At 37.3% G+C, this 22,345-nt stretch overlaps 1 protein-coding gene across 2 annotated transcripts in view; it reads right to left on the bottom strand.

Annotated features, from left to right (window-relative positions):
• Nucleotides 1-3,295: 3,295 nt before the first annotated feature.
• GNAI1 (G protein subunit alpha i1) overlaps nucleotides 3,296-22,345 on the bottom strand; it is an 84,901-nt gene continuing 65,851 nt past the window's right edge. The window contains exons 5-9 of one of the 2 annotated variants that reach the window (XM_080818696.1): nucleotides 18,617-18,745; nucleotides 12,779-12,908; nucleotides 11,512-11,665; nucleotides 5,493-5,550; nucleotides 5,203-5,390 (exon numbers count right to left, since the gene is read on the bottom strand). In XM_080818696.1, the coding sequence (XP_080674822.1) occupies nucleotides 5,342-5,390; nucleotides 5,493-5,550; nucleotides 11,512-11,665; nucleotides 12,779-12,908; nucleotides 18,617-18,745 (520 nt within the window). In that variant the 3' untranslated portion in view covers nucleotides 5,203-5,341. Of the gene's footprint in view, nucleotides 5,391-5,492; nucleotides 5,551-11,511; nucleotides 11,666-12,778; nucleotides 12,909-18,616; nucleotides 18,746-22,345 lie in introns of both variants that reach the window. The other variant, XM_080818695.1, reaches the window with a different exon arrangement.

The raw sequence follows: 22,345 nt of genomic DNA, 5'->3' as shown, positions 1-22,345 counted from the left end.
TTGATATTTGTGTATATATTGTGAAATGATCACCCAATAAGTTTAGTTGATATCTATCACCTCACAGAGTTACAAAATTTTTTTCTTGTGATGAGAAATTTAAAGATTTACTCTCTCAGACTTTCAAATATGCAATACCATATTAATTACCATTGTCATGCTGTACATTATCTCTCCATGACATATTTTGTAACTGGAAGTTTGTACCTGTTAACTTCTTTTGCTCATTTTGCCCACCACCCTGCTCTGGCAACCACCGATCTGTTCTCTGTATCAGTGAGCTCCTTCCTTCCTTCCTTCCTTCACCTTCCTTCCTTCCTCCGTCCCTTTTCTTCCTTTCTTTCTTCCTTCTTTCCTTTCTTCATTTCCTCCCCTCCCCTCTTCTCTCCTTCTTTCCTTTCTTTTAGGTTTACTTATTCATTTGAGAGGCGGGATGAGGGGGCAGAGAAAGGCAGAGAGAGCACAAGCAGGGTGAGGGGCGGAGGGAGAGAATCTCAAGCAGACTCCCTGCTGAGGGTGAAGCCCCATGCAGGGCTGGATCCTACAACCCACGGGATCATGACCTGAGCTGAAATGAAGAATTGGATGCTTAACCGACTGAGCCAGTGAGGGGCCCCAGCTTCTTTTTTCTTACCTTTTTTTTTTTTTTTTAAATCAACATATAAATGAGATCATATAGTATTTGGTCTTTTACTCTGACTTATTTTACTTAGCATAGTGTTCTCAGGGTCCATCCATGTTGTTGCAAATGGCTAGATTTCATTCTTTTTATGGCTGAAAAATATTCATTATGTATATGTATGTGGATATAGATACACACACATACACACACACACACACATTTTCTTGATGCACTCATCTGTTGCTAGACACTTAGATTGTTTCCATATCTTGACTACTGTAAATAATGCTGCAATGAACATGGGGAGATATATATATCTTTTTAATTACTGTCTTTGTTTTCTTCAGAAGTGAAATTGCTGGATGATGATATAGCTCTATTTTTTAATTTTTTGGAGGAACTTCCTTCTATACTGTTCTCAATAGTGGCTGCACAAATTTACATTCTCTACCAGGAATGCACAAGTCTTCTCTTTTTTTCCACATTCCCACCAACTCTTATTATTTCTAGTCTTTTTGATAATGGCCATTCTAACAGGTATAATGCAATAGCTCATTGTGATTTTTTTTATATGCACTTTTTTTTCTGATCATTGGTGATGCTAAGCACATTCATGAACTTGTTGGCCAACTGTATGTTTTCTTTAGAAAAATGTCTATTTAGATCCTCTGCCCTTTTCAAAGTCAGATTGATTTTTACTATTGAGTTATAGGAGTTCTATCTTTTCAGTATTAACCCCTTACTAGATAGGATTTGTGGGTGTATTCTCGCATTCCCTAGGTTGCCTTTTCATTTTGTTTCCTTTGTGGCACAGTATCTTTTCAGTTTGTAGTCCTACTTGTGTATTTTTGCTTTTGTTGCCTTTTAATTTTGGCATCAGGTCCAAAATTCATTGCCAAGACCAATGTTAAGGAGGTAACCATGTTTCTTTAGGAGTTTTCAGGTTTCATGTCTTATATCCAAGCCTTCAATCCATTCAATTTTTGTGTGTGTTTTAAGATAGTGGCCATTTCATTTCATTCTTTTGCATACGGCTGTCCAGTTCTCCCAACACCATTTATTGAGGAATGTCCTTTCCTCATTTTGTTATTGGCCCCTCTGTTGTAAACTAATTGACCATAAATGCATGGGTTTCTGAGTTCTCTAGTCTATTCCTCAGATCTGTGTATCTATTTTTATGTCAATACCATACTATTTTGATTACTCTAACTTTGTAATATAGTTCGGGATCAGGCAGCATGACGCCTCCAGGTTTGCTCTATCTTGTGTATTTTTAATCTAAAAAAGTGTTGTGGTTCAGATAAACTCAGAAGGTTAAGAGTGGGGGTGAACTACTTATACATTTTCTGGAAATAAGGTCACATTCTTAAGAGTTCTATAACAGACATGAAGTCAGAAGTCACAGATTTGAAACTTTGATTTGATCTTGCTTAACCTGAGCCTTTTAACCTTAATTTTAAGCCTAATTAACCTCTCTGAGACTTTTCTGGTCTTACAGTTACTTTGCTATTCAGGTAAGAACATAAACATTTTATTCAGGACTTTTTCAGTAAGTGATTGAATTTGAATGAATTAGATCAAGGACATAAGTAGTCTTTTAGAAGGGTACTGAAATGAAGGGAATTTTAGAAACCAGAAGTTTTTAGAAACTTAGGGATGGGAACTGGGACTACAACTGGTTCATGTGGGGTCACATGCCTAGTGACAGTAGACTAGGACTGGTCCAGCTCGAGTCTATGCCACGGAGGACTGGCAGCTCTACTAGAACCATGGAGTTCTCAAAAGGGCAGACTAAAGAAGATGCCAGATCAGTCTAAAAAAAGATATCACAAACCAAAGTCCTAATAAGTAAAAATAACATTAGCAGATATGAGTGAACACTTCCCATGTTCTGAACATTATTTTAAGCATATCTCACACTGTATGTAGACAGATGCTTGAGGGAAAAAACCCAGGCTATGCACAAAGTACTATTAAGATGTAGTGCAAGAGAAGAGTGGAAATGTAATGAACTGGGCTCAGATGATGGAAGAGCCCTGAATAGGAGGCTAAGTTAAATTTGATTTTACTGACAGGTCGGAGCCAATGCAGGTCAATGCACAGACGATAACACAGCTGCAGTTCTATATTGGGATAACTGGCCTGGGTTAAAGAAGGGAGAAATGGGAGGCAGGAAATTTAATAAGCCATTTCCTGTGGAAGTTAAGCAAAAACGTGCATTCAGTAGGAATGTAAAGAATGTAAAGAGTATAAAGAAAAAAATTAAATCCAGTGAGGCATTAGATAAGTAGACTTGTGAGCAAGAGGGTGGCTTATTAGAGATGGAGATGAGGGCTAAAAAGTGGCTAAAAAGTTCCCCATTAAGGGACTGAATAAATGATGGTACTGAGTGGGCTACACCAGGAGGTGAGAACTAGTTTAATGGTAGAATGATGATGAAGATGGTCTGGTGCATATGGACGTGGAGCAGGCAGTCCATTCTCAGAAGGGGATATCAAGCTGGCAGTCCTAAATGTGACACCATAGCTCATGAGGAAAACTTAGGGCCCGAAAATTTATTCAAGCTTCTGGAGTAGATGAAATTGCAAAAAGATAGCAAAGATACTGGAGAAATGGACTTCCTAGAGAGATACTTAAATCCTCATGCAAAACATGTGTTTAGTCAACAGGTTTGTAAAATTTTAAAAATTTAAATTTATTAGGATTTATTAGTAACACAATTACACAGAATAAAGTTCAGGAATTCACCAATGATGGTCACCAAGATGTGCTTCTTTGTTGCTTTTTAAACAGTATTTCTCATTATTCAAATTTATTCTTAGTACAGGTGAATCTCATACATAGCTTCACGATATGGATGTTACAGGTCTTTCATTGGTAAAATTAATGAGAACATATCTTTTGTGAAAGGCACATAAAGAATCTAAACTAACACATTTAAGAAAAGTGTGAGAACTTCAAATTTCTTTACAAAGAAGAAAAATGAATCCCCAAAATAGAACAGGTGAAAATGTAGTCTGTGGTTACCCCCCCACACACACATACATACACATACACGTCAAGAAATATACTCCAACAAAATGACAGCACATAACTCAACTTAGAAAGTACTTATCCACAGAGCTTACTGAAGGACTTCTTCAAGATGAGGACACAAAACAGAAGGAGCGTAGGGAATGCTGTTCATGTTGTTGAAATGAGGTCACAGAGACACATTGTGAAGAATCAAAAGAAAAGGCTATCAAAATTCAATATCGAGCTGACATTTAAGACTTATTTCAGGATACATACAGTCACTGACTTTATTAAATACTACTACTCATTTTCTAAGTGTAATTGCCCATTTCAGTCTCAGAAATAATAGCATAACTGAAAAAGATGAACTCAAGCAAGTGGAGGAAATCTGAATAGTCTAAGGGAAAAAAGTAATTTTAGTATAGTGTGATAATTAAATTTGAAACTAGTTATACATATGAATTTAAAGCTTGCATTACATCAGCAGCAGAATAATCAAAGGTCTTTCTTGTTATCTTCCAAATAAGGAACTATCATGTGTTCTAGGTACAAGGGATTTCCCAAAGGAAATACACAAATGAATGTCTCAAAATTCATTATGCTGACATATTTTTTACCCACAAAATGCTCTCAATAATCCACCTAAACTTAGTTATAAATAAAAATGTAGTTATTTAAAGTGTATAAAAATTAATCTGGCATCACCTTTAAGGAAATGCATGAATACCATCCAAATATTAAAATTCAAAGTGAAAACAAACCAACTGAATAAAAATTAAGTGTTTACAGTAAGTCTAAGAGTATATCCTCAAAAATCTGAAATTTTTAGTTTTTCAAACCAAATTCAATGTAGAATCCGATCAGCATGCACTCTTAAAAGAAAAATTAAAATGCATACAATGTTTACATAACTGATCCAAAGGCAGGTATATTCATCTCTGAAGAACATTTCAGTAAAACACATTGAATTTAAAGAACAAATCATGTTATTAAAATAGTCTGTGCAATGTTTGTACAAATAACTTTAGAATTATAAGTATACATATAATCAAGATAAGGACTGCAATGTTTCCTATTTTTAATTACTGTACTTAAAAATTTACAGGACATGAACATAAATAAAGCTGTTTAAAACTGGCAAACAAAGTAATAGTCTGTCATTCAGTACAAAGTACCTAATATTTCTGATATTACCAAAGCCATCACGCTAGAATCTGAAGTTGCCACTCTTAAAGCCTAAAAGTAGTGTGGAAAACTAAAGTTATAAATACATGTATACATACATTTGCATATTTACACTTACGCAGAAATCATCAATACACTAGAGCCAAGCGTTAACACTGCCCTTAGTTTCAAGCTGCAGGACCACTTCTCACATTTAAGAAAGGTCCTTCTGCTCCTTTCAGTTAAAAAAAGACACAACAGAACAACTTTGGTCAGGTCCCAGATGCATTTGCCGTATACTACATTCCCGTGTTGCTGCAAGACTCTAGTTTAGAGAGATCCCCATATAAGCACTCATTTGGTTTGAAAATGCATTTTTTCCCCATTAACTGCAAAACTTAGAAGAGACCACAATCTTTTAGATTATTTTTTATGATGACATCTGTTACAGCATCAAAAACAAACTGCACATTCTTAGTATCTGTGGCACATGTGAAGTGGGTGTATATCTCCTTTGTGTCCTTTCTTTTATTGAGGTCTTCAAACTGACACTGAATATATGCGGCTGCCTCTTCGTATGTGTTTGAGCCTGAGATGGGAAAAGGCAAGAAAAACACAAGGCGAAAAGTTAAAATGAGTGCACAGTTAAGCAAAATGGACCTGCAAATACTGAAGTCTGTTTCATACATACAAAATATGTGGATTCTGTCCTTGTATTTTCCCTTTTGGGATGAGAGAAATGATTTCTTCTAAATGAAAAATAAACCCAATGTTAATTACTTTTTCATGACTGTCAGTCAGCCTTTCAAAGAAACCCTACAATCAAAAGCATGGTATTCCATGCTCCCCAGGGTCTTTGTCCCTGCCAGATTCAAGCACCAGATCTCCCTTTCTTCTCCCTTATTAGCTCCATCCCAATACTGAGCCAACTCTCCCTGAGGGTGGCATGCCATTTGCTTTCTAACCTAGTAGTTGATCAAGGAATGTTGGCTGAATGCTGATCAGTACTTTTTAGTCCCTTTTCTCTATACATATTAGCTTTTCCCATTTTTCTTTATTCAAAAATTGTACATGGGTCTACAATGTGGCTTATGGCCATGAGCTTAAAGACTTCTCAGTACAAGCACTGCGGAAGTGGTCTGTATCTAAAGACAATCACACGCATACTCCACGAGGCAGCCATAGGGTCTCGGTGTGCCCTTGACAGAGCCACAGACAAATGTTCATCAGAAGACCTGTAAAAGACTATTCACGGCAGAACCAACTTCAAGGTTAGGAAACAACCCCCAAGTTCATTAGCAGTAGATTGGCAAATAAAGCTTGTGTAGCTGCACAATGAGCTTCCAGACAGTAATGAGAAATGAGAATTTCTATGCACAGCATGAAGGAGGTCCAGAACCACATTGCGGAACAAGCCAGACACAGAGAGTATGTAACTGTACGATTCAACTGATGTTTGGAAAAAGATGGAAAACAATAAAAATTGATAAAAAATGATGAAAGTCATAATTACGTGTGTGTGTGTGTGTGTATGGAGGGTGGGGGTTGTGATTGCTTAAGACTGGGAGGAGCATGACGGAGTTTCTGGGGACCTGGTAATATTCAGATTCTTGATCTGAATGGTAAATATATCTGTATTTTCATTTTTTAAAATTCAGTGAGCTTCACATTTATGCTAAGTGTGCACGTATGTATATATTTTATATATGTACATATACAATACCTCAAAAATGTTCCTCCTGAAAAAAAAAAAAACTCTCTTTTGCAGTAATGACAAAATTACTTGCTTGGCTTCAAGGTCCTGTTACCCAGCCTGCTTGGTAAAGCTATTCTGAGATCCTCTCTCCCACCTCTGTGGCTCACGACATGTCAGGCAGGACCCTATACACCACCTCCCACCTGTGATACTAAGTGCTTTCCCTCCACTTTCCGTATCTTGGCTTTTGTAAAGAATGCTGCAACAGATGTGGGGGTGCAAGTGTTTTCACTCTTTCTGGAAATATTCCCAGGAGTGGAATTGCTAGATCGTATTTCAATTTTTATTTTTTGTGGGACTCTCTATACTATTTACCATAGTGGCTGTACCAATTTACATTCTCACCAACAGTGCAAGAGGGTTTCCTTTTCTCTACATCCTCACCACACTTGTTTCTTTGATAATACCTGTTCTAACAGGTGAAGTGATAGCTCACTGTGGTTTTGATTTGCATTTCCCTGATGATTAGCGATTTTAAGCCCCTCTTCATGGACCTGCCGGCCATTTGTATGTCTTCTTTGGAAAAATGTCTATTCAAAGCCTCTAGCCATATTTTGGTGTTTTACTATTGAGCTGAAGTTCTTGATAGGTTTTCAGTATTAATCCTTATCAGATACATGATTTGCAAATATCTTCTCCCACTCCATAGGCTGCCTTTTCATTTTGTCGATGGTTTCCTTTGCTGTGTGAAAGCTTTACAGTTTGATGTGGTCCTACTTGTGTATTTTTTGCTTTTGTTGTCTTTAATTTTGATGTTAGATCCAAAAAAGCATCAACAAGACCAATGTCACAGAGCCACTGCTTGTTTTCTTCCAGGAGTTTTATGGTTTGGAGTCTTAATTTTAAGTCTTTGATCCATTTTAAGTTCATTTTTGTGTATGGTATAATACAGTGGTCCAGTTTTCCCTGCACGATTTTTTTTAAGAAACTGCCTTTTCCTCATTGTATGTTCTTGGCTCCTGTGTTGTAAATTTTTTTATCATATGTGTGTGGGTTTTCTTCTAGAGTCTCTATTCTGTTCCTCAGACATATGTGTCTATTTTTATGCCGGTGCCATATTGTGTTGATTACTACAGCTTTATAATATAGTTGAAAATCCGGGAACATGCTGACTCTGGCTCTGTTCTTTCTCAAGATTGCTTTGGCTATTTGGGTTCTTTTGTGGTTCCACACAAATTTTATGATTGTTTATACTATTTCTGTGGGAAAACAAAATGCCATTGGAATTTTGATAGGGATTGCATTGTACCCACAGATTGCTCTGGGTCGTATAGGTATTTTAACAGTATTTTCCCATGAACATGGAACATCTTTCCATTTATTTAGGTCTTCTTCTACTTCTCTTACCAATGTCTTGTAGTTTTCAGTGTAGAGATATTTATTTATTCCTAGGTATTAATTTATTTATATTTATTCCTCAAATTTATTCCTAGGTATTAATGCGGTTGTAAGTAGTATTTTACTTTCTTTCTGATACTTCATTACTAGTGTATGGAAATGCAAAATATTTCTGTGTATATACCGTGTATCCTGCAATTTGACTGAATTCATTGATTAGTTTAATAGGTGTTTGGTAAAGTCTTTAGAGTTCTATATATACCTGTCATGTGTAAACAGTGATGGTATTCCTTCTTCTTTTCCGGCATGGATGCCTTATATTTCTTGTCAAACTGCTCCGGGTAGCACTTCTAATACTATGTTGAATAAAAGCAGCAAGACAGGGATTCCTTGTTTTGTTCCTGATCTTAGTGGATTGCAGTTTTTCACTGTTGAAGTATGATGTTAACTGCTGGTTTATAATGTATAGTAGCCTTTATATGCTGAGCTACATTCCCTCTGCACCGACTTTGCTGAGCTTTTATCGTAAGTGAATGCTGAATTTTGTCAAAGGGTTTTTCTGCATTTGAGATAAGACTTTTTAATTTTAAGGTGGTATATCATGTTGATTTGCAAATGTTAAACTACTCTTGTGTCCCTGGAATAAACCCCACTACATCATGGTGTATGATCCTTTGAACAGATTGCTAAATTCTGTTTGCTAATATTTTGTTGAGGATTTCTGCATTCATGTTCATTAGGGATATTGGCCTATAATTTTCTTATGTCATCCTTGTCTGGTTTTGGTATTGGGGTTATGCTGTCCTCATAAAATGAGTTTGGAAGTGTTCCCTCCTCTTCCATTTTTTTGCAAGAGTTTTAGAAGGACTAGTATGTATTCTTCTGAAAATGGTGGTAGGATATACCAGTAAAGCCATTTGGTAATGGACTTACTTATTGGAAGGTTATGATTATGAAGTAATTGGTCTGAACAGATTTTCTGTTTCTTCATGACTCAGTCCTGGTAGGTTGTATGTTTCTAGGAATTTTTATACTTTTTCTAGATTGTCAAAATAAGTTTATGTTTTAATGTAACTCAGGTTGCTAGCAGACCACCATATACTTCACACATCAAAATTTAGTTTATTAAATCACAATACGGCTGATATTCTGAATTGCTAAAGCAATAAACTGTGTCTTATGAATAGAAGTTAATGCAACCTGTCAATTAAAAATATGCTTTGGGAAAACAGCTTGCACTGAGTGCATAACTCAACTTGCCGTATATATTATGGGTAGCTAGACTGCTCAGTGCCAAGAGCTACAAGATATATGAATAAACTCATGAGCACATTTCTCATCTGATTTTAATTAAGATTGGCAAGGATGGAGTGGGAAGGTGACAGAACTTTTCTCCATGCACTAGAACCGTCATGTGTAAAGAGAGGGATAGGTGATAACCTGGGTCACGAATGGAGACCTGAAGCACTGAAAGGGAGATAGAAGAGAGCTGAGAAAACAAATCCCATGAGTTCAGTTTGAGTTTCAGGGGCTAAAAAACATGTACATGTTCAACAAGCTCTAGAGAGAAATGAGAATCGACCTTGGAATTTAACATGTTGAGGATAAACAAGACTATGAAAGGAGAGTGCACTCCAAGATCACAGGTTGCAGATGGAATGTGGTGAAATGCCAACATATGGATATTTAAGCAGAAGAGGGGGAAAACGGAGCAGGCAGTGGTAGAGAGAAACTGATCACGTAGTTTAGAGTCAATAGTCGTGGGAATTCAACAGTGGAGGCTGCAGCAAGCAGCAGCGGAATCAAAACTCAGGATTATCGTGTGAAGTCCTCATTGAGGGCCCTAACCCTGGGCACGTGAGGAAATTACGTGACAACACGAGAAATATTCTTGGCGGCTCTGAAATCCCTATTGGTACGTGGTAGTTATGGATTCATGTGGGCACTCTGGTGGTAGTAGCACAGAATGGCTACTTGATAATAGAAAGTGACGAAAATAAACTGGAAGATGAAAGTATAGGCAAAACTGAGGCACCCTGGTTCTGGCTAACTTCAAATTTGGAGACAGAACGTATGCCTAATAAGCACTACAATGCTTCTGAACAAGGTGACCAGATACTACGACTTTCAAAAAGAAAATAAACGTTTAAAAGTAAGCACCTATGTGAAATAATTATGAAGTATAACCCTGGAGTACACATCAAAAAACCCTGTAATAATGAATAGCGTGATTCTATTTGTCAAAGAACCTTCCCCTTTGGTTCTAGTGCGGATTTAATTGTGGGGGTCTGGCTGTTAAGGGTCTGGGTGCAGGAGTGCCGCAGACGTGGGTCTGGACGGTCACTAAGCTCAAGTGTTCTCACCTGCAGGAGAGGGATGTGAGGGCACTGCCATCACAGAGCTGTTTTATCAGCGCCTGTGACAAGGCAGTAAATATTCATTGCACAATATACTCCCTATAAGACTGAAATTGTGTTTATAATGAAACAAGATCTTGAGACTTAAAAAAAAAAAAAAAAAAGTGGCTCAGGTCAGGTTCCCTGCTCAGCAGGGAATCTGCTGCTCCCGCTGCTCCTCCCTTGGCTCCTACACTCTCTCTCTCTCCCCCTCGGTCTCTAGCAAAAGTAAGTAAGCAAATAAATAAATATATAAAATCTTAAAAAAAAAAAAAAGGTAAAGAAAGGATGGAGTGAGGGTGAATAACTTGTATCAATTAGCTATGAACTAAACCCTATAAACCAGTGGTAGTCAAACCCTTTTTATTTGAGGCACAGAGTTCTCCTCATTAAAATAAAATCTTATTCAGAAACCCAAAATGTAAACCAGATTAACAACAAAGTCACTCGACTTTAATAAGAGAGATGCTGTGTGCATGTCTGGGTGGCAGAGAGAAATGTCTCCATTTCCGGGTCCCACTTGTCAAAAGCAGCCCAAGAGGTTCCAAGAAACACAACTAAAACCAAGTTTTAACTCAACTTCTGATTTCACAAATGGAGTACTGAGACCCAGGTAAATTAACGGCCTTGTTCAAGATCAAAGAGCTAATCATGGGAGGCCAGGACTGTCCCTCAGGTCTCTTTTTCGAAATGCGAACCATTTCCTGCAGCAGGGAAGTGACAGGACCATTAAAGGTCTCATTACCAGTGCTAGGATTTCTTGTGAACCTTTGCCTGACTCCCCTGAAAAGTTAAGTAATTTCATGGATTCCTTCTTCCGATATCCCCTACAATTACCGCTCTTTGTAGTAATATGCTGCACTACTTTAGGGGTATATCCGTGTTTGAGATTAGACTGTGTGCACAGACCTGTCTTATGGTGCATCACACATACCTGACAAGAGAACTGGTCACTGGATAAAAAAATCAATATTTTAAGTTTATGAAGACTTGGAGTCATCACAGAAAATGATCTTAACAGCTTTTCCATATGACTATGCTATTTCAATCATCTTAGCTATACCTCAAGAAACTATCTGTCCTTGAGCGTAGTTTAATAATCTCCCTTAAAGGTAAGAATTATTAAGGCAAAGACTCAAATCTGTAACTGAAATTTTGCATTAGGGGGACTTTCCCTAGAGATCCCTGACTTGACAAGTTATCCACAGAGAGCAGTGTACCTGCATATTCTGGATAGCAAATAGTGAGAGGGCTCTTTTTGATTTTTTCCTCGAAGAGATCCTTCTTGTTTAGAAAAAGTATAATAGATGTATCTGTAAACCATTTGTTGTTACATATGCTGTCGAACAACTTCATGCTTTCATGCATTCGATTCTGTAACAGAAAAGAATACTATCTGTCATGAGGGCAAAGATTTTAAGAAGCACTACTTTTTAAAAAGCACTAAAATAAAATAGAGCTTAGTCAGCTGAAACCCCGCATACCACAAAAATACATTCCTGCCATTAGGGACAAGACACTTGATTACAGGTGAGGTGAATGTTTTTTGCACTCAGCCAGTGCTTATGGAGTGTCCACCATGGGTCACTGGGCCTGGGGACCCCCAGCTTCAGGACCCTGCAATGTACAGCTGCCGAGTGCTAACATCTGAGGAGAGACCTCACTGCTACAGGGGGAATCAAATTTTCCATTGAAAGACAAGGAGAGGTTTTGTAAAGATTAATAAATTAAACTGAGCAAGCTGAGACACAATTAGCCCAATACTCTAAAAATAATGGTGTATTAGGGAAGGAAACCTCCAATCCTGTTTCCTGCCCTTCTAGTGTCTGTGGTTTCTAAAAGGGCATGGATACGTTTTATAGTGCCAAATTGAGATAAATGGACGTATGATGGGATCGTGTACCTACTCCCCTGTAATTGTATGTGCCTGATTTTAAAAACAAAGAAGTGACATTTTGAGCTCTTTCCCCCACCCCCCAGTATGTACTAACATTAACTTAAAATGACAGAATTTTAAATTTCTATTTAAAAATATTTCCTCTAGATTAACGGTATGTTGGAACACATCTGAAAATTACACGTCAAGAGCAAAGTATAACTTGGATCAAAGATAACAGAGCTGACAGAAGTAACATTTAAGAAAAATGAGCCTTGGACTATTATGGGAACTAACTTTACTTTCAGACACTATGTAGAGAACCAGATACAGGAAATGCATCGTTAAGCATATAGGGTTGAAGTGAGATTAACTATCAGTCTTTCCTTCTTTGGGGGGGTCTATCTGTGCTTCTTGAGTGAGCGTACTTCCCTTTTACTACAAAAACAGAAGAGCTAGAGAGAGAGAGAAAAAAAAAAAAAAAAGCCTGAACTTTCAAATAATTCATGCACTAGTAAGAATTACTCAAGAATTTTTCTCCGAAAAAATTCTTGGCAACATCTCCAGCCCTTCATATTTCACACTTAATCTTCAACAGTAGCTCTACTTGCCATTTCTTCATCTTCAGCTAGAACCAGGTCATAGTCACTCAGCGCCACACAGAAGATGATGGCGGTCACTCCTTCAAAGCAATGGATCCATTTCTTCCGCTCAGATCTCTGTCCTCCCACATCAAACATTCTGGAAGAGAAGCAATGCATTGGACATCACATTAAATGTCCAAAAGCTCTGGGGGGTTCTATAACATCATCAAAAAAAGCTCCAAATTGCAGGGGGATGTGGGATGGAAAGAAAGGAGAACATTACGGGAGGAAAATGATGTCACAAACTGGTTTTCAAAAAGGGAAAAAAGTCTGGTTTTTAAAAACTGTTGATTGAAAACAAAGCCCCAAATACCCTCAAAAAACAACACATTCATTAACATATGAGAACACTTAGATCGGAACATTAAAGCAGAAACAAAGGAGCGGCTGCACGATGAGTAAACACTGAGGAGTCACAGGCAGCAGCCGGCAATGCGGAGGTCATAGGGTATATTCAATCTGACAAAGTCACAGAACATTATAGCCAGAGGACACGGTCCCCTCTTCCCACTACAAAATGCTTCCTTTCTCTCAGAGGCAACAAGCAGGACTCTGACATGGAGGAGAAACCTTGTTCAGTAAGAAAAAGCTGAGCAAGCAGGTGGTATTTACAGGGGAAAAAAGACTGCCTAAATTAACAAGTAAAACCATGGTACAGAAACAAAAATAAGAGATGAAATAGATCAATGGGTTAAGACTACTGAACAGTCTTAAAACTGAGAGTTAAAAAAAAAAGTTATACAATATACCATAGTAGACCATTATAGCTTAGTGCAGGGTAGTAACACAAACCGTTTAAAGACAATGATCTTTTCATCTTTTCCTTATAAGAGTATATTAAGTTAAGCAAAAGTTGAAATTCACATATTGTTATGCAACCTAGAAATAACCACTTACATAATGGAAACACGATGCAAACTGGTACATTCTAAAAGGGTCCATTTATCTTGATGGTGCACTAATTAAAACAGTCCCTATTTAATTCTCAGGCAAAAAGAATTTCCCTGCAGAGTAGTACTGGCCTATAAACCAAATCTGAGTACATCAACTAATATTGTTAAGTGTCCTTCATTCCATTGGGTTAGCTAGTGAATTGTTCATTAAGTATGCTATATCACAAAATGATTCTACCACACAATGAATTAGTATGAGTAGGACACAAAAAAGAGAGCTGGTAATAAAGATCAAATAAGAACAAAATAAAAGAACTTAAAATGATTACCCATTTGTTAAGCTGCCAAGAACACGAGTTGAAAATAAGCTTACCGAAAAGACTATTCAATAACTCCTCTGATCAAATGGCACATATATTCTGATCACTCAATATAAAATAACAACCAAACCCATCCTATCCCACCCCACAATTTCCTTCTATGGTGGTGAGTTTTATGTATCAATTTGGCCATGAAGCTAGTCAAACACAAACGTAGGTGCTGCTGTGAGGGTATTTTATCGGCGTAGTTAACATCTCTAATTGGTTGTCTTTCAGTAAAGAAGAGATATCCCAGCTGGTGTGGGCAGACTTCATCCAAACAGCTGGAAGGTCTTAAGAACAAAAACAGGTCTCACAGAAGGAAAAGAAATTCTACCTCAAAACTGAAGCATCAGTTCCCGTCCAAGCCTGCACCTGCCAGCCCCCATGGTCCTAGAAGTCAATTCCTTGGAAGGGACAAGCCTGATGGATACAAATTTTAGCATCCACCGTGGGGTGCTGCTGTCACAAAAACCTAAAAAGGTGAAGTGACTGTGGAATTTAGTAAGAGGTAGAGGCTAGAAGAATCTTGACCTACTCAACAGAAAAAGCCCAGATTGCTCTGAAAAGATGGTCGGTTAGAAACACTGACATAGAAAGTAATAATTTTGGAGATATTCTTATCTTAGGGGATATATATATCATCATGAACATGATGTTGGGAGATACCTGAATATTAAATATTAAATATCTGTTTTTAATGAGTTCTCAAAAGGAACACACTGGAGAAAAGGTAATCACTGTTGCAAAGTCACAAAATCTTCACTATACTGTGCTCTAGTGCTGCGTGTCAGGGGATGAACTGGAATATTAGTTGAGGAAATTTCCAAGCGAAGTGTGCAAGGGTATGGTTTTGCTTCTCTCCTTGTTGCTATAGTAAAATATAAGAGGAACGAAGGAGAAACTGAGGAAGGAGCCATTAAGCCAAGAGGAACCAGAGACGGCCACGTGACACAAGAACACCAAGGATTTAAAACCACTACCAGAAGCAGCAAGAAGCAAGAGAGGATTCTTCCCTAGAGCCTTCAGAAGGAGGACAGTCCTGCTGACATGTTGTTTTCAAAGTTCTAGGCTCCAGAACTATGAAAAAATAAATTTGTTGTTTTATGCCATCTACCTTGTGGAAACTTGTTAAAGCAAGGTGGAGGGGGATATATTCATTTCCTAGGACTGCTGTATTTTTCACTATAGCAATTACCTTCTGATAATTATATTTATTTCATCTCCCCCCGCCCCCTGCTCCCCAACAATGGTAGAGACAAAGACTTTGTCATATTTCATCAATATTTGTTGAATGAATGAATGAACTCTACAGAATATTTTAAAATACCTTCAAGTAATAACAGACAACCTTTACAAAATTCAAGACCTAGGTCTTCCAACCAAGCTGTGGAAATGTTACAGATAAGAGAGCTTTAACTTTATGAAATCAAGTAATTTAACTACACAAAAATCTCTAATTTAGAAACAAAGAACCTTTCATCTAAACCAGTACTTCTCAAACGCTAGTATAAAACAGAAGCACCTGATAGATAAAGTTGATGCTGCTGATCTGGGAACCATACTTTTGAATCACTGGTCTAATTCCTTAGCCAAGGAGCAAAAATGACTAAAATCTGATGTTACAAATGATTGTGCCTAAGGCATTATTTTTTTACACATACATTAGAATTATCTTTAAATTCTGAACTATTTTTTTAATTAGCCAAAAATAGAAGAAAATTATAATACATTCTCCTTCACATGAAGAGATCAGACTTTTTTCTAGCATCAAATAGCGGAATGAATTTGAGTTTTCTTAGGTTTCTTTTTTTAGGGGGAGAGGGAAAAGGTGCAGGGGGATACTGAAGATTCTGAAATGTTCTGACTTTCTTCAGACTGTGACCTATCAATTCTGGGACCCAGACTGACTGGTACAAAGCTAGCTGACCAAGGCCCATCGGCCTTAAAACATGCTCCAAAACCCACTTCACATTTACAGTACTACAGAAAAGGAAGACACATTTGTCTTATAATTTTATAATAGAAGGGATACTCTAATTTTGTATTTGGCAAAATTATTAGAGTAAAACTGTTCATTCCTTAAAGCAAAATAATCCATGTAGACACTTTCTACAAACGCCAGTCACAAAAGTGATAATACAGATTCTTAAATTAAAATGCTTGATTACCTCATTTTGAATTTAATTCCAATCATACCAAAACTAAGTGAAACTGAAATGTTACATCAGCTGTTAAAATGAAACAATGAGTTACAATACTAAAACACACTCAAGAGTTCCCAGTAGACTTATTCTAAGTATATTTCTGCCCTCATTCTTCTGAGGTTCATTTAACATATAAAAAGCAAAGTTAGAACCATATGTTAGCAATGATAGTAATTTAACAGAATTCAAATCCAAAATAAGATAAAGTTTATCTCAAGTTCCTGACAAACCTATGTTCAAGGCAGCAAGTGAAAACAGTACCTAAACATGTCCTGTGAAATTCAACCTGACCCAAGGAGACTAGAGATGTATGGACTTCTGGGGAGCGGCACGCTGAGAGCCGACTTTACTGCATCCCAGCCCTTCTGTAATGACGAAATGACAACTCTGAGAAACCAAGGCTGGAAGTGAAGAGTATGGTCTGGCCGGTGAATGTTTAAGGTGAATCGAACCAAGACTGAAAGTGAATTTTGTACACTGCCTAAAGTGCTGAATGACTGACTGCACATTTCCCCACCGATAGAGCTCTTCATTTCCCATTGAGGCAATAACCTCATTTGTGTTTACACCTCTGACAGTGGGCAAGACGGCAATGCTCTGTGCTAAGAACCTTAACCAAATGGCCACTTTACCTACTAGGGTAACCTGACTCAAGAATTTGCACTTGTTAACCCCCAACTCCATGCATTTTCTCCTCAGAGTACATTTGTTAGAGCACAGTCATTACTTGAACATAACAATCAACATTTGCTTTTTTAAAACAAGGCATTTAAAATAAAGCAAAAAAGAAAAATATATGTACATATCAAAGTAAAAAAAAAAAAAAACCCAAGAAAACTCTGAAGCCTCATTTTGACATTGAGTTTCCTTAAAATTATTTTGTAACTTTAAGATAAATATGACAATAGTTCCCAGACCTATGCCATCTAAATACCAGACTATTTAAATATTAATGTTTTATTATTCCCGGCTTTGGTCATTTAATATCCTAGAAACAGTAAACAGATTAAAAGACAGTAAATGATTTTGGTAAGCGCTATTGCTAGCAGCCAAAAAATGTCCACTGACAGCTTAAAAACTGGTGAAAACGGAAGAATTTAAAGCAGATGAAAAACTTGACCATGTATTAAAGTACAAAATTACATGGTCAGATAAACTAGTTACAATCTATAATTCTGTTTTTTAAAAAGCAGCACAATGTTTGGGGTTTTTTTGGAGGGAAGCTGCCATGGAAAATTAAAATTCAATTTCAGTTTTCTGAAAAATTCAATTACATGAACCACTGAATGTGGGATAAATTAGTGACAAATGATAGTAACAAATGTACCTAAGATACTTATGGAAAGGGGGTGCCTGGGTGGCTCAGTCTTGATATCAGATCAGGTTATTATTTCAGGGTTGTGAGATCAAGCCCTACTAATACTTTCTCTCTCTCCCTCTCCCACCCCATCATTCGCACCCATGCTCACGTGCGTGTGCTTGCTCTCTCTAAAGAAGTAAATACTCATGGAAGGAATCATAAGTACCGTTGCATATATGTAACTGTACTTCCACAACTTATAACAGTGAGCTTCTTTATGAATATTTTTAATCTTTGACTAGAAATCTTTTAATGCTTTCAGAAGTTCTGCTTTACTATAACTGTTTCAAAGCATTAAACTGAAGCAAATTCCAACAGATTTTTTCATACTTTAAAAAAAGAGGAACATAGGTCTGTAAATTAGTGTTTCACTGAACTTCCCTGAGTCTAGTTCATTATAAAATGAGTGTATTGGACAAAATGAGCTCCAAGATTCCTTGTGTTTCTAAAGGATACAATTCAGTGCTTCTCTGCTCAAACCTCAGTAATTTAATATTTATTATATTTAATAAATTAAATGACATTTTTCATCATGAAAAAGTGCAAACATATTTGCATGAATAAAAATTTTCATGAAAAATTTTAAGAAGGTACTCTTGATTTTTAGTATTTTCATAAATAAGCAGATAATCAATAAAATTTTTTTTAACCTAAGAATATATAGCAATACTTTCTCCAAATATACAATATCAGAACAATTATTTTCCATTCAGAAATAAAAGCCCAAAACTCTTCTTATTTAAATCACTTTGAAAAATATAGACAAGAGATTTGCATGGCCATTTTTTCTTAAATATATAAATATCCCTCCTAAGAATGTTTCTTGTCCCCTTTCACTCAAAATATTTTGTCCAATCACCTAAGAAGAGTGTTTTGTAATTTCTAGCTCCATTTTTAAAAACTTTTATTAATTCTACCACATTTCTTTACTAAACAAAGTGTTTTACACCTACACTTGTTAAGTCATATGCTTTGAAGGTACTCACTTAAAATGAAGATCTTTGAAAGTAAAATGGGTTTCAACAATTCCTGTCGTTTTCACTCTGGTTCTGAGAACATCCTGTTGAGTTGGGATATAATTTGGTTGTGCTATTCTGTCCAAGTCATTCAAATAGCTGAGGAAATAAACAAAACAATATGCTAATAGTTAATACAGCCATTGAAGATCATCTACACCAAGGAGTAAAACATTTTGATTCATGCAGGATTCCAAATTATTGGACATTTTTACGTTTCTGTGTAATGATATAATACAACCAATTTAAGTTTATATGTTATGCAATTCCCATTGAAATGAAAATTTTTATACTTCTCGCCATAAAGCTCTTTTAACATTTTCTAGGTATTGTGTACTTTGCTTCCCCAGGACATGAATTAGTAATTGTCCTTGTTGGAAACAGAATAATAACTTCTTAAAAACCAGATACAGGGGCGCCTGGGTGGCTCAGTGGGTTAAAGCCTCTGCCTTCGGGCTCGAGTCATGATCCCAGGGTCCTGGGATCAAGCCCCATATCGGGCCCTCTGCTCAGCAGGGAGCCTGCTTCCTCCTCTCTCTCTGCCTGTCTCTCTGCCTACTTGTGATCTCTATCTGTCAAATAAATAAATAAATAAAATCTTTAAAAAAAAAAAACAAAAACCAGATACAACCAACTGTACACTAGGAGTTTGTTTCTTTAAAATTCTTTATCACACATTTTTAAGGTAGCATTGTGTTTACTTTCCAGACATCTGTCTTGCTGAGGATTTAGAAAGTTTTAAGTTTTTGAGAAAGTAGTGAGTAAACCTCTAGCCAAAGGCTACATTCAATACTGTTCCTTTTTAACCAGCTTTAAGTTACACACAGGAAAACACTGCACATGCTCTTTTACTCTGCATCTTCCTGGCTCCCTGAATCAATATTCACATTTTACTTCTCACTGATCTTAGTTACCCACCCATTCAATACTCTCCGCCAACAGTGCCAAATATGCTGGGCTACTAAAATGTCGTGGTGTCATTTTATATGGTAAATAATGTTATTATCAAAGTCCAGGTATGGAGAGATTAATAGGAACCTGAGTGGTTAAAGAAGCACTCATAGACAGTGAGGGTTGTAAAAAGAAATCTGAATGATGGGGCGGGAAAAACAATGCCATCCCACATCAGGGGAAGTAGTCAAACAGTACGGAGGCAGGAATAGTCACCTTGTTTTGCAGAAAGTAAGGCCCTTAGGAGGTTGTGCATAAACTCAAATGAGAAGCCTGGAATTGATCCTAAGGTCAGCTGAGCGTGGGGGGCATCCCTACAGTGTCTTCTGATACTAGAGTGGAGTAGCCAAAGACAAGTTAGAAATACATCTATGTCTATTACAGTGAGGCACCAACGACTACAACTTTAATTGCTATTATCCTCTGAAACTCTTCCTTAGCCATTTAAAACAGGTCCTGCAAACAAAAGGAGCTCAATAAATATTTGATTCATAGGGATGGAGCTGAAGAGCTATCCAAACACTGAATTAGGAATCAAAAGTGTTTTAGATAGTTGTCTAAGTATGTGATACTGATACTAGGATTCGTAGAAGATAGCTTGAGCTATCCATATTGTATTTATTGAACTGAGAAATAATATTATCTTATTATTGCACTGGTGATACTCCCCCAGTACTTTAGGGGATGTTTTTAATTACACATATATAATGTTATACATTATCAGAAAATCTAATAAACAACTAAACAGGTCATGGCAAGATTTTACTAATTGTCCCTCTGAAGCAGTGTGTTACTCTTCTTTAAAATGTGCTTTGATTACTCAGATGCATTTCTCTGCTTAAAACTGCTACAGAGTTCTAATAGTCTCTAAAAACAATGCACGTTATATTTCAACAAGATATATAAGAAAAACAGTCATTGTGAAAAACTCCAATTGTTTTAAATTTGATCATAAATTTAAAGCAAATAGGTGGCTAGATAGTCCTAAATTGCAACTTGGCAGCATCCCCCCATCTCTAGTCAAAAAACTCAGAAATCAAAATGCACTGTGACCACTATGGAAAAAAAATATTTCCATGGCTTCCTTCATTCTTGAAAGATGGCTCCATTATTGCTGTCTTAAGGTCAGAACTACTACTGATGAAATATTGAGGAGCCCAAATGACTTATTTATCTCAGTGTATACCCACACATGTGAGCACAGGAAGCAAGGTCATTAGCCTGCAGTGGTCCAGGAAGTCCCACCACATGGGGAAACTGACGTCAGTTGATTCTTCCTGAGAAGCACCCCTTATTCACTGAAAAAGCTCCCCTTGCTGGATTCAGCTTGAGCAATCTTCTCAACTAACAGTGATTCCCATTTAGATCTTTCTGCAGGTGCTGGTGGTGCGAAAGCAAATAATGTGGTCTAAGAGCTGTGTTCTTGCTGTAAATAATTTTCTTCTAATTTTTCTTCTAGCCTCTGTAAAGTGTATTCATTCATTCATCATTATACAAGGGCACAGCGAATGACAACTATGTGCCAGGCAAAAGAGAAAGAACAGAGGGTGAGAACAGACCTGACTGAATTTACAGTGTAGTGTCAGAGATAGAAAACAATCCTTTCAATACAAATACAAATCACGTTACCTCAAAATGTACAAAAATGTGAGTGCTCTAAAAGAAATATTTTGTATTGTAAGTATATAAAACAGGGAGGCAAAGACATAGTCTGTGAGTCATGGGATATACAGCCTAGGAAACGATGATACCAGTTGGAGAGGGGAGCTACATGCTGGGTAACATGTTACATCCACATGTATAAAATACCTACGAGGGATGCCTGGGTGGCTCGGTTGGTTAGGCGGCTGCCTTTGGCTCGGGTCATGATCCCAGGGCACTGGGATCGAGTCCCACATCGGGCTCCTTGCTCGGCGGGGAGCCTGCTTCTCCCTCTGCCTCTGCCTGCCACTCTGTCTGCCTGTGCTCACTCTCTCTGACAAATAAATAAATAAAATCTTTTAAAAAAATAAAATAAAATACCTACGAAATAATGTATGTGGTTTACACGTTGTAAAGCACTAAACATACAGATTAGGAAACAGAGCAAAATAAAAAGTGTATGAGTTACACACTAAGGCGTATTACTTACTCTTTCGCACGGAATCACTCACGGAACACGTACTGAGCACTCTGCTGTGTACACAGTGACCTGCAGCTGCATGGTCACCAGCAAGAACCGCCCCCATCTATCTGTTGTTCACTGTGCTCAAGTGCGTGCATTTACCAGACCGCATTAATAACCACCATCTTCTATCTTACCCTCAACGTTCCTGAATGCCAATGGCTCGGTCAAGGAAAGGAGTAACATGCAAAGTAAAATGAGTGCACAGCACAAGTTTTAAAACTAATTAATGCTACTCCTAGCCGACATTTTTGAGTATGTATGCCACATTATGGGAACAAATACATGATTTTTTTTTTTTTAACTGTAGCTAGATCACCAAGCAGAAAGCTCCCTGACCAGGTTTTATCACAACTTGCTTTATGAGCTTTCTGTAGCCACCACCTAGAAAATCGGGGCAGATTTTTCTTACAAAATACTATACTTAGCTATCTGGAAACAAGGTCTGATGCAACAGGGCACATAAAACTGACAACTTTCAAGCTTAGAGTACTTTACTCCACGAGAAAACATCTTGGGGTCACCACACACACCTTCAAAAGGGGTACATCTCACGCAAGGTGCCTGTCACTGGACAAACAACT

This window comes from Martes martes, assembly GCF_963455335.1.
Source record: "Martes martes genome assembly, chromosome: 11".
Classification (NCBI taxonomy): domain Eukaryota; kingdom Metazoa; phylum Chordata; class Mammalia; order Carnivora; family Mustelidae; genus Martes; species Martes martes.
Note: the sequence above shows the minus strand (reverse complement) of the source record. Positions and strands in the feature narration are given on the sequence as shown.